General features: G+C 40.6%; 2 protein-coding genes across 2 annotated transcripts; one reads left to right on the forward strand and one right to left on the reverse strand.

Annotated features, from left to right (window-relative positions):
* Positions 1–1,663: 1,663 nt before the first annotated feature.
* Positions 1,664–4,687, reverse strand: LOC128713986 (calnexin-like). Its single transcript, XM_053808861.1, has 7 exons — positions 4,565–4,687; positions 4,027–4,431; positions 3,824–3,957; positions 3,166–3,754; positions 2,953–3,093; positions 2,500–2,628; positions 1,664–2,041 (listed from the first exon to the last, which is right to left on the reverse strand). The coding sequence occupies exons 1-7, from the start codon at positions 4,685–4,687 to the stop codon at positions 1,664–1,666; spliced, it is 1,899 nt and encodes a 632-aa protein (XP_053664836.1).
* Positions 4,688–6,032: 1,345 nt separating this feature from the next.
* LOC128713985 (E3 SUMO-protein ligase PIAS2) lies at positions 6,033–13,241 on the forward strand. Its single transcript, XM_053808860.1, has 11 exons — positions 6,033–6,074; positions 7,140–7,303; positions 7,379–8,033; positions 8,119–8,359; positions 8,441–8,546; positions 8,636–8,764; positions 8,841–9,004; positions 9,297–9,394; positions 9,476–9,659; positions 11,995–12,072; positions 13,108–13,241. The coding sequence occupies exons 1-11, from the start codon at positions 6,033–6,035 to the stop codon at positions 13,239–13,241; spliced, it is 1,995 nt and encodes a 664-aa protein (XP_053664835.1).

Below are 13,241 nucleotides of genomic sequence, written 5' to 3' on the forward strand. Positions count from 1 at the left end.
ACTGAACAGCTCGTCGCCAAAAAAAAATCATTCGCGGAATATATGTTTAGCTATGAATCAATCAATAAAATGAACATCTGAAGTCATACATCGTTAATACGATATTGTCGTAAGGTTATTTACCGACTGGTACATGCACAAGTACATCCTACACAAGAAACCTCATTTGCTTTAATGCAAAAAAGGACTGGAGGGACTGGAGGGACACAACCATGAAAATCCACCTTTCGACCTCTTGATAGGTTCCGTAGATGATCATTGACCAATTTTCTCATCCATCCATCGTTTAGTCTTACACAAACACTTTACTAAAAACGCAAAAAAGAACATAATAAACATATATCAGGTTCGCAAGTAAATAATGGCCGTTTTGAAATCGTCGGGGCCAGCTGGACTGTTTCGCGCGTTTCGTTTGCGAAACGTTATAAATCAAGTTCGGAAATGACACAATCATGATTATTTCGTGCCACTTAAAGTTCCTATTTCTTGATTTGATTTGTTATTTATTTGCATACCTAGTAGATAATAATTACTTATACGTTTGCGTCAGACCTGTGTGTTCTTTTCCAAATTGATAAACACATATTTTTCGATGGTCAATTAATTACGCTTTATTTATTCATATCGAGTGGGATCTCGAATCTTCGCCGAATCTTTCATCGAGCAGATAATTTAACACACACACACACATTGGGTGCGCTTAGCGTTCACGTTCGAACTACTCTACGAATGAGATTGTTTACAGTTATAAGAAAATGCTGAATGATAAACTGAATGATTTTCAGCTGAACGCTGAAAATCAGCGTTAAATAAGAAATCTCTAAACGGAAAAAAACTCCTAGCCATACCCCAAGTACGATAGAACAGAACCGAAATTCAAACCGATACCTACTTCCACGTAGTTTTAATAAGTCTCCGTTAAATCGCAAAAAAGAAAGAGTCGTAGGTACAAAAAAAACCTACAAATGTCACACAGTAATAAATCGAATGAAACAGTTAATTATAATGCAACCTCGAAGTGCGCCCGCGTATTTGTTGTTACGCGTGTGTTGCTTTAGAATCTTTTACTTAAACTAGAGCCGCCTTTACCCTTTGGTGCTGAACGATGCCTAAAAGACTTCTTACCCAAATTGCTTTCCTGCTACCGGTCTGTGTTCCTTATACTTTGTTATCCGATTGGTCACGAAACCATGCCAAACCATCAAAAAGCATTAGATAAATAATATTTATCTTCAATCATTTTGGTTCATATTTAAAGGCGAAACCCATTAACCTGAATCTGCGTGCAAAGGAGAACACGTGACTATTTCCCATCGAACGAACGGAAAATTCATTGGTTGGATATTATAAACAGCAAAATATCATTATTCTTTAGATGAGAATTAAATCCATTTCAATAATTCCTACTGCTGCATTATTCGTATAAATTTAAGTTTGGAAATTATATCTGAATGTGTAGATTGAATGGATACAAAACCATAACCAGCTAATATGTCCTGAAATAGATCGATCGTATGGATTCATGCTAAAGCTTTATAATTTAACGGATTACTTCGGATCTACCTGTTGTTTCTGTTCCCACACAAACTACTACTACCCTCACCGAAACGGCTCAAAGTTATTGTTCTACTCTCATCATCCTCCGCCTCTACACTAACTGCCTCTAGTCTCTGCGAGCTTTTCTCTTCTTAAGGCCTTCCGCACCTTCCGAATTCTTACTATCTACCGGTGCATCGCTTGAGGATGCATCCTCGTCACCGGCCGACACCAGTTCCGGAGCCTCTTCCTGTGGGTCATTTTCTTCTTCGTCGCCATCAGCTTCATCGACCTCCTGTTCGTCTTCGTCCTCTCCGTAAGCTTCACCGGCACTACTGGCAGATCGTGACCCGGAGGACCCCGCTGTGGCAGCGTTCAGCTTTGTTTTACTTGTACGACCATCTTCATCCACTTCGCCAGAACCGGCCATATCATCCAGCTCGTCTTCCGGTGCTGGGTAATCATCGTTCTTCTTCTTCCGCCCAAGTTCCGCCTTAGCGTCAGCCTTCTCGGCCAGATGGAGGAAAGAGTGATATTGTTAAAACATTAAATCAAACAGGTGTCAAGCGTAAAATCACACTGTGAGCGCAATAAATTACCTTAGAAAAGCACATGAAGTAAATCATGATGGCAACTGGCAAGCCTACGACTACTAGCAGCACGGCCCACATCCACGGGTTGCTATTGCAATACTTAAGGACACGCGAAACCAAGGTCTCCTGTTTATGGAAGGGGTGGAATTCAGATAAGGAAGAGTGAAGGAGATTACTAACTAGCAAATAACTACTGTTTAGCATCACGATAACAAAGAACACTCTGGGTGATTGGGTGGTAATTGAAGAACGAGGTGAATTAAGCTATGTTTATCAACTAGAACGAACGCTATATAATATCGAGCTCATGTTCAGATGTCGGGCGAATAGCTATAATTTTTATCATTTAAACAAAAAACAAAACCACCACCTCTGTATCACGTCGCGACCATAGGAACCATATGTAGGCGATCAACGGTATCGAACAGTAAACGAAATATGCTCCCCAATAACCTGGTTTGTAGTTTATATATCTCATCGCTCTGTCCCAGAGTGTTTGCTGCAGGAGTTGATCATGCATATCACAGAAGGTAGAGAAAATAGTAGTTTATCAGTGTGGTACGCTACACCGATTTCAATTAATACAGTAACGTCGGTTTGTCACACTGAGGAACTGAGATGTAACAAGTGTTCTGTAATTTCCCGTTTCTACGCGTTTTGGGTGTTTTGTGATCGTTATTGATATTGCAACAATAAAATCACAAATCAAAGGATCAAAGGTGTCAATAATCGGACTCCGAGCCAATCTGTGAAATGAGTCGTATGACCCATCGCTACTCCTCACATTCTTGTATTTGATGAACATTATAAGCATAAAACTTACCGCTTGCCGATCGAGTGTTTTGACTTTAAGATCGAACGTTTGTGCTGCCCAATCGTCCGCCACAGCTTCATCATCACAAATGACAACATTGTCAAACAGAATATCGCTAGACATGGACCAAATTTCGAAGCCTACCGCAGCCTAAAACATACAGCATATTAAACTTCGTGCTATCTTCTTCGTGAAGTTAAAAAAAGGATTTCTTCCACTTACAATCGGGGTCATTCGGAATGGAGTCAAATCTTCGAAAAAGTCCGGGTTCGGTATCTTTCGTGGCGCCCATTTGCCTTGGTAGTTTACATTCGCGATTAGCGGCGGACGCCATTTGCCTTTGTAACTAGGATTTGCCACCATCGGTGGTTTCCACAGACCGCAACCGACCGCCTTTTCACACAGTGGGTTCGGAATCAGGGGCGGTTCCCATTCGCCATCCATATCATTGTCCCAATCTGCCGGCTTTACGGCCGTACTGTCCGGTACCATTTCCTCCACATCGTCCAACCATCCCGACGGTTTGGTCGCTTTCGGATCGGCAATTTGGGCCGGTTCTTCCTCATTCCAATCGTCCGGCTTTGTTGCGTCCGGATCGGGAATCTTTTCCCGATCGTCCCAATTTTCGGGCTTACGGTCTTCCGGATCGTCAATTTCGGCCGGTGGATTTACTGCCGGGGTGAAGTTTGTGAGCAGCGAACCTTCGTTGACAGTTTTGTGATCAACGCGAATGGTGTATGTGTTGTCCGGACGAATAATTAGCTGGTACAGATGGGGACGTTTGTCTTTGAAGGGATCATCTAGCCGGTCTCTGGCGAAGTAAACAGAATATAAATGTAACTTCAATGTATACAACAGGAAAGCTTCGCCGGAAACTTACTTTTGCTTGTTACAATGCTTTTCCGTTATGGAACCATTGACTGGGTTGACGTGTCGGAAGATGAAGTGAAGTTTCACATCGTTACCACACTTGTCCGGACCGAACATGATCGTGTACGGCGTTTTGTCATGAAACTGGAGGGAAAACAGACATGATTTAGCGTATTATGCATAACAATAGATTTTCACATTGTTCAAATGTACCTGTTTCAAATCCTTCGTGCCATCACCGACAGACAGTAGCTTGATGTAAGATCCGCCGCATTCCTGACCCTCCTGCAAATTTACCTCATATTGCACCACCAGTGGCTTATCCTCGAACACAAATGGTCGGTTCAGTAGCAAATGTGATGCAATCGCAGCATGCTTGGCTTTAGATTTCAGCACCAAGCCATAGTCGTTTGCGAGGATAGGTCTTTGCGGTTGCTCGACTGCCCATTCGCCATCGTACTTGGCCACCTCTTCAGCCGCATCGTCTTTCTTTGCTTTGGATTTAACCCAGCGCTTTTCGATCGCATCGTCTTGGTGCAGATCATCGAAATGTTCCGCAAAATACATGCGTTTGGAGTCTATCTTTGGAGTTTCGTACAGCTCAGCATCCTCGGCCGGCTTCAGAGGAGAAATAGGGAAAAAAGAAACAAAACAAACATTACTAATCGTGTACCACGAGACACCGGTCACTGGTTGCACTAAGGATGTTAGCCAATTTCTAACATCTCATTACCGCAACAAAACAACTTACCTGAGTTTCGGTGGCAATTTCGTCATTTCCATGCACCGCGGGGTTATGAAATAGCAGCACGGCGCACAGTAAAGTAATCCGCCAAAGAAGCGGCGACCACCGAGGTCTGTTCAATTTCATCATGCTCTACTTCCCTCGTGTAACACTTATCCCTTACTGTCCTCTCGGTCCGTGCACCGTGCACAAACGACCCAACAAACTCCCTCAAATACGGCACCCCGTACCTTAATGGTCACACAAATTCGATTAGTACACGTATGACAAAACTATGAGCGCATGATCTCCACTCTACCACTGCTCCGTCCGGTCTGTGTCTGCCGGCTAACTCGTGATGCCAGATTGCTGTTTGTTCTGGGGGTACAAATGCGTTTGCTTCGTCCGCTTTCCAGCACTTCAATGTTCGTTGTGAGTAGAACAAATACAACCCCTAGTGGCCGAGAGTACACTTTGCAGGCTTCGTTTGGAGGATAATCAAATTAAAACACCCTAAAATTATGGCAAACACAACACTCGTAAACCAATTTTTCCACACACTCGGTATGCACTGCCAATCACGGCACTGTCACTGGACGAATGAAGTGGCTTTATTGGTGTTTTATGCCTTTAAAAAATCAAAACTTTGCGTTTTTATCTCAATTTGATCCAATCCGGCTGCCAAAGTGCGTTTATCGAACGGTTTTCAAGGCAAGAATGTAAATAAGATAACCAGTTAACTCTCGTTTATTCGTTCAAGGAACTTCCGGATAAAGCAGGAGCACGGATTTTCTGAAGTACGGCGTTGACGGTTAAATTGCCAAGGTATTTAGCGAAGCTTGTGCGGTGAATAGAAGAGGTGATTTTTTTTATTTGAATTTTTATATTCACCACTCACGTAACGGCGCACCGGAGGTTTCAATTGTCTTCCATTTTCAATTGCTCAAGGCAATTTAAAGTTGAGAACGTGTGGTAAACTCAGGCTCTTCGTCTTAACTTCACCCAAATTTGCCATAATTTTCTGGTAATCTGGTGAAGTTAGTGAAAAATGATGTTGGTCTTTTTTATGAAAATGATTTCTTTGCATAACCTCACTACTGTACATTTCCTTTTACTTCCTTTCGTAATTCTTTCTAATTATTCCCAATAGATTTCTTATATGTTTGAGAATCCTCATGGGCGGAAAATTCCTTCTTCTAATTACCACACTCATCCATGTTTTCTCGCGGTGAAACAAATGACCGAACCTGGTCGTTTGCCTCCTTCGGTCCTGATCTTTTTCGCAGCTGTCAACTGTCAGCTCGTTGCGTGTGCGTGCTGCATTGTAAATTGTTCTCTTGTTGTGCGTGGAGTTCAGTACGCTTTTCTATTTTTTACTGTTATCAAAATCAATTAATTGTACCATATGCCGCTAGTATCCTGCATGCCGAATCGATGTAACTTTGCAGAAAGCTTCTGTCGCGTATGCACATTCCACTACAGCAGTCAGTAGAAGATGAGAAAGACGCGGCAAGCCGCTGAATTTTCAGAGCTCAAGGTATGTCCATGTCCTGCCAAAATACACATCGCAAGTTTCTTCAATCGCTCCGGCAAAGAATATGTAGAGTTTAGCAGAAATCGACGCAAATCTGCAAGAGCTGCCGAATGCCCAATCACGAAAGTATACAAATGCGTTTGTTTTGTTACAACGTTTGCATTCCTTCTAACGGGAAAGTGAAGATGTTGCAATGGTGATGATTGAAGCGTTGTTTCCCTCGTGAACTATCGTCCAAAATGGAACAAATGTTGCGCGTGTGGATAATTCCCCATGTTACGGTATGTTCGCCAAAATTATGTTGCTTAAGCTCCCAAACGAACGATGAAAGCTATTTGCAAACCGGAAAAATACCTTAACTTAGTTATCGAAGTGCCTATACTTCGCTTGCGTTCGGCAGCATCCTGGGATAGGTTTTTTTTCCTCCCCAACATAAAAGAAATCAAACCACACTTTTAACCGAGTGTGCAAATCAGGCGGCAGAAGTACACCACGCTATGTATGTGTGCGTGGGTATAGCTCGTATAACATATCTGTTTGTTTGTTGGTATGCGTGCGAGTCGCTTCTGCCCTATCTGCTCTGTAAACCGTGGAACCATGTTTCGGTCCCGAGGTTGAGCATTCGCTGGACGTCAGTTGTGTTTTGTGGTAGAAAAGCTATAAAATCATGCTCGATCGGAACGGTCGAGCGCGTCGAGAATTCAGTGTTGCAAAAACAGCGTCGTTTAACAAAAGGTATTGCAGAACTATTTACAAAATGCACCCAAATGTGGGATGGAACATGCCATCCTAGGAATTGTGAGTGTGTATATCTCGAGCTAGGTAAACCTAGGCCAAATGCAACAACGATTCTCTCCACGCCGGGTGTGCTCGGCAAGTATGAAGCGTGCGCTGGGTGTATGGAATAAACAAAAATGGCGCAACAACAAGAGAGTTTTTGCTAACGGTTTCCACGAATTGGCGTCTATTGAACTCTTGCCTATTGTGTGCAGTATTAGTATCAATTCTTTTGAATGCTATTTGTAAGCGTCGTGTGTGTGTTCTGCTTTTTCTCTTCACTATTTGTAGGAACTGGTACACCAACTACGAGTCTGCGATTTACAACAGCTACTTGGTGAAAATAACATTAGTCGAAGCGGCCGAAAATCGGATCTAGTTGATCGCGTGCTGAGTTTAGTGCGACAAAACGTTGCTGTACTGAAGCATCGAGTTCGTGAGCTTCATCGAAAAGCGTACGTTTGTTTTAGTTGTACATTTTTTTTCTTTCGCATAGGAGCTCAACTTAGGTGAACAATTACTCATTCCAGTCAGCAAGAGGCTCAGGAACTTTTAACTTCATCGACTGTTCCAGCTGGCGGTACAGTGAGCCAGCTACTGCCGCAGGTCGTGTTGCAGTCGGTCGATAGTAACGCCCTAGCGGTTCAGTCGCTGCTGGCATCGGGTGGACATATTAACATCAACAGTGGTACTGGCGGCATCGGCAATAACGGTACCGTCGTGACAAACCCCAACAGCAACAACGTTCACAGTGTTAACGCGCGTACGACAGCGGGAATGTACCAGCAGCAGTATGCCAACGCCGTACAAAGTGACAACCGGGTCGGGCAGCAAGTGCATGCCAACGGTATCGGTGTGCCGGGGTACGGCGATTACCCGGTCTATCCAGACGTACAACTGAAAAAGCTGGCCTTTTTCGATGTCATGGCAACACTGCTGAAACCGGCCACATTGGTTCCTAGCAACACAACGCAACGGGTGCAGGAAGGTTCCTTTTACTTTCATCTAACACCTCAGCAGGCGAACGAAATTGCACTCAACCGCGATATCAGCAACCCGAACAAAATGGAGCATGTCGTGCAGGTGCAGCTTAGATTTTGTCTGCTGGAAACAACCTGCGAACAGGAGGATTATTTCCCGCCCAACATTGTAGTGAAAGTGAACAACAAGTTGTGTCCATTGCCGGTAAGAAGAAAAACATTAGGAAATGCTGTGCTTTTATTGTTTATCTTTATCTAACATTGGTTTTGTTTTTCGCAAATCCATACAGAATCCCATACCTACAAACAAACCCGGTGTAGAACCAAAGAGACCTCCGCGACCGGTGAACATTACACCGCAAGTGAAGCTGTCTCCGACTGTCGCGAATCACATTGCCGTGTCCTGGTGCACGGAGTACAACCGCGGATATGCTGCGTCCTGTTACTTGGTCCGCAAGCTATCCTCGGCCCAACTCCTTCAAAGGCTGAAAACAAAGGGTGTAAAGGCAGCTGATTACACACGAGCATTAAGTGAGTTACCGCATGACACTGTAATAGTGCCCAACGGTGTAATAATGTAAACGCGTGTTGCGATTTTCCTTTTTTTTGCAGTCAAAGAAAAACTGAAAGAAGATGCTGACTGTGAAATCGCAACAACGATGTTGAAAGTATCGTTAATTTGTCCATTGGGAAAGATGCGCATGAGCACCCCTTGTCGGTTAGTTTATAGCTCCACCGGCTTTACCGACAATGATTTAATTTTTGCTGAGGAATGTACAATTTTGGTTTATCTTTTTCCGCATTTAGCTCATCAACCTGCTCCCATTTGCAGTGCTTTGATGCGTCATTATATCTGCAGATGAACGAACGCAAACCAACGTGGAACTGTCCGGTTTGCGACAAACCGGCTGTGTACAACAATCTGGTAATCGATGGGTATTTATCTGAATGCGACAAAGGAAACAATCATGTTACAGCACCTAACCTAATTTAATGCGTTTGTTTATTGAAGGTACTTCCAAGAGGTTTTGGCTTCACATAAGCTGTCGAGCGAAGATACGGAAATTCAGCTTCACAATGACGGCTCATGGAGCACACGCGTCAAACAGAATGATTCTGACGATGGGTCGCCTAGCAAAGCTGTGCAAAAGGTCGAAGTTATATCGGATGATGTTGGTAAGTGGGGAAAATGTGATGGGTCTTGTTTACTTAATTTTGCTTACATTTTATTTATCATATTCCTGTGATTTTTACTGAAACAATTCCCACCTAGCAAACCAGCATATGCTGCTTTTAAGTTTTGGCTGGCATGAGTGTTAGTTAGGCAGAGTGAGCAAAAGTATGTTGGTTTAACCTCAGTGGGAACTACTACACTGCCTGATTCAATAGTTTAATAAATATCATCTATGTTGTTTTTGAATGTAATATTTCTCTATATTATTTTCTCTTTCCTGTTCTGTCTTTGCAGAAGTAATAACTACGGATCCACCAAAACCGAGTATTGTATCGCAGACTTCGGTCATCTCAACTAACGAACCCACTTCAACTACTACCTCCAGTGAAACGGTAAATGTCTTGAAAAATATTCCACCAACATGGCCATGGTCTGAGCTTAATAAACTATTTTTCTAATTACTTCCCTGAAAGGTTGATTTGACACTGAGTGACTCCGATGATGAAGTTCCTTCAAAGCGGAAGAAAACCAACAATAACCGCACAAATGGTGCAGGAAGTTCGAACAATCCTACATCGTCCGCTTCCTCCACATCTGCTGCCAGCGGAAGCTCATCGGCTGGCTCGGGAGCGGTAGTAACGCGTTGCAAAATTAACGGTAAGTGCACTTGTAGTAAACATTTACCAATTGCTCTAACACAACTACAAACACTATCAAAATATGCCATACATTCAGTGTAATGTAAATTGATTTCATGATAAAAGGAGAAAAATTGGCTTAAGGTGTGCCTTTCTTTTTGCTGTAATCATTCTTGAAACATTTAGCACATTCATTTCGTTAAAAGGGAATGTCGCGTTCCTACTAATGGTAATGCTTTTCAAACATCTGTAACCGAGCAGTTGCAACTGATTCACGGCATGATTGTTGTTTGATGATGGACTTGGAATACATAACTGTTGAATTCCTTTCGAGAAGTTAAGGTTAATTTAGCACTCTAATGCTGTCCCTAATAGAGAATGCTTTACGCTTCTTTCCGTTAAAATGGTGTATGCTTAATCCTTGGCATGATCATAAATGTACATCTTAACAATACGTCCCACCCAGGACAGCTTGCTTCGAATCAGACTTTGAAGTGTATAGTGTCGGGAATTTCAAAAAGATCTTTTTCTCTCAAATGTCTTTTTAGCGAAAAGCCCTACTTTTATGTTATTTGTGCCTTCTGTCCATATTAATAATGTGCTTAATAATGTCAAAGTATGAAAATTTCTCGTATATTGATAATAATTTGTTATATTCTCGTATTATAACACTTTTTTTTTAATTCATCAGTAGCCCCTATCGGTAGGTCGGTAGCGTTGGTCTGTGCAACCCAAAAATACTTTTTTCGCCTTTTTACATAAAGTTAACACTCTAGTCTAGTGTATGTAAAGTTGTTAACATGTCCACTAAGTGGCCTTGATTATTTGGTAAATCAGATAACTATTCGTTCAAGCGATGAATCAAACTGTTACTTATTGGCTGATACAATACGATGGTATTGGATCTTTCAATTGATATTGAACTTATTTTTCGCTGTACTTTACAAGAGTTTATTTTTTGTTTTTTTTTTAAGTTTATTCACTTAATTACAGTTTGCAATAAAATAGTGCAAAAAGTGAACCTCCATACAGTGATTCCAACAGGAAGTTGGCAAATCCCAAACGACACGTCTCTTCTGTTGTTTTTTATTTATCAATTTCAATTATGTTTTGTCTCTATGTGTACACATAAACTCACCCACACACAACATTAAAAAAAATATGCCCGCCTAATGACAAAATAGCATTTGTCTAATTGTCAATTATTTCTTCATCTTTCTCTCTCTCTTTCCTTTGCTTTCCTTTGCGACCGCTCTCTCTGAAACTCAGACAAACAACATCCCGTGGAAAGTGAGAGTGTTGTCATCAGCGAGGAAATACTAGATAACGATGAAGATATTTAAAAAAAACAGGGACTTAAATAACAAACCATAATACAGCAGTTATCCTTCCGATGTGTATAAAAAGTATTCGCCCCAAGGGTGAGAGACAGAGCGGTTCGAAAAATAAAAAGAGATCGCGAAAGGCACATAAACTCATTTAGAAAGTGAAACTCAAATGTTGAATGAAATTGAGATAGCTCGAAAAATTGCTTTACAATGGTTGAATTGTAAAGGGCAGTTGGTGAAAATAGATTTTTTATCATACCAACATTACAATGCGATGCTATTGTGTATATGTGTGATATTCTCATAATTCATTCATTAAATCGGGAATAACAATAAAATTAAAACATTCTGTACCTATTGTCTCACACAATTAAATTATATCACTGTAATTATCGATATGCTTGATCCTTTATTCCGTCGTCTGGAACAAATTATGTTTTTCTATGCATCGAATCAAATTTATGTGCTAATTTCGTTATATTGTCACAGTCTTCGTTTTTCTTTTATTTTTTAATTATTGACAGTTTTTGTGTTTATAACACAAAACAGATGTTTCTTTTTTATGAATTATTTTTCAAATTATAATTATTTCCATTACTTATTAATTGCTACCACCATGGACTATGTGGTTTCCTGTTCTCAAGTTTAGTTTGGGTATTCAATGTTATACAAAAAAATTGAGAAAAGCTACTTTGTAGTTGTGATCAGCGATCTTGTGTTGGATCGTATACCACCGTCCTCTGCAGAGCTAACATCTGCTATCTATTCGAACATAAATAAGCGTTTATCACGGTTAAATTAAGTTAATTTAATTTTCTATAAGCTCAATATGATTTATATTATTAGTATCTACACAATAGTATTGGTTGAAGAAAAACATTTCGTATATTGGGTTATATAACGGCGTGTGAATATTATAGTGTGATAATTAGATTTATTCACTTAGTAGGATGCTTTCAAACCAAATGAGAAGATACTGTTGATTCTATAAAGTACATTTTCTTTTTCTTTTCGCGTACATTACAGAAGACCCTTCATCGTCAGTAATATCTCTCGATTCGCCATCGCCACCATCAACACCCAACCCGCACAATGGAAGCAACGGTATGCTATGACCGATTTCAATTAAATTTGATTACAATCGTTTTTATATAAAGAAAATTATGTTGAATAATATTTTCACCTTCAGCTTATTCAGCTTATCAGCTTTTTCTTAACCTATAAATGAGGTATAAATTTTTATCATACCTTCGGAATAAAAAAATAATCATCATAATTTCATAATAACTTCGGAAAGAAGAAATAAGTAATGGAAGAGAATTACATATATTTTTGTAAGAAAAAACATTGCACCGAGTTTTCAAGGTATGGTTCGGCACAGGCATAAACATGTCCTTCGCACTAAACACAATATTTCACGAAAAATGAAATTTACGAATAAAGAGAGGTCGAGCTAAGATATATTACGAATACACGAATGCAATATGTTCGTTAACTTAACAAAAACTTATAATAATGTGAATAAAAGGGCTAGGAGCTGGGTAAAACAATCAGACAGAGCTGTTGGATAGCTAGATAGTGGGCAGAGATGAAGAAATAAATTTGAAGGGTTTATTAATTTGTTTTATGTCTATTATTAACTCTTTAATTCGGTCAGTCGGTAATGCACTACTAAACAACAAGCTCCGTTTGATTAAACGCAAGATCCTTCAAGGTTTACTATTCGAGTTTGACAAATTCGAATCACAGATTAGGTATTAGTATTAGATCCAAAAACCAATTTTCTCCAAGGTCCACACGCTGGGAGGTTAACTACGGACATGTGGATCACCACAATGATCTTAACATTTTCTTTGTTGTGGCTAATTTTATCGCTAACGCATATTCATTTCCATGAAGTGAAATAGACAAATGGCAGTGTTAGAATCAAGCTTATCTCCTTACCTCCGATCATAATACTCAAAAGTATAACATTTTTGGTGAAGATCTACTTCCATTGTTCATAGAATCTCGTCGATCAAGAGTTTCGGATCAGTTGTAACTCCCCAATCTGTTTTTTCCGTTAATTATAATATTTGGGTTCAATGTTCTGTTTTCTTTAATGCGCGCCGAATGATTCTGTTTAATCGTTTATTATAGATGTGTCTTCGACAACCACTCCTTCTTTGGCGGCGTACCATTATCAGCATCAGCAAGAATCTCCTGGTGGAAACGGCGGGTCCGGCGAACAAATGAGCAATTTTCAAATAAATCCGCTAGCACTACAACGATAG

This window comes from Anopheles marshallii, chromosome 3, assembly GCF_943734725.1.
Source record: "Anopheles marshallii chromosome 3, idAnoMarsDA_429_01, whole genome shotgun sequence".
In the NCBI taxonomy this organism is placed as follows: Eukaryota; Metazoa; Arthropoda; class Insecta; order Diptera; family Culicidae; genus Anopheles; species Anopheles marshallii.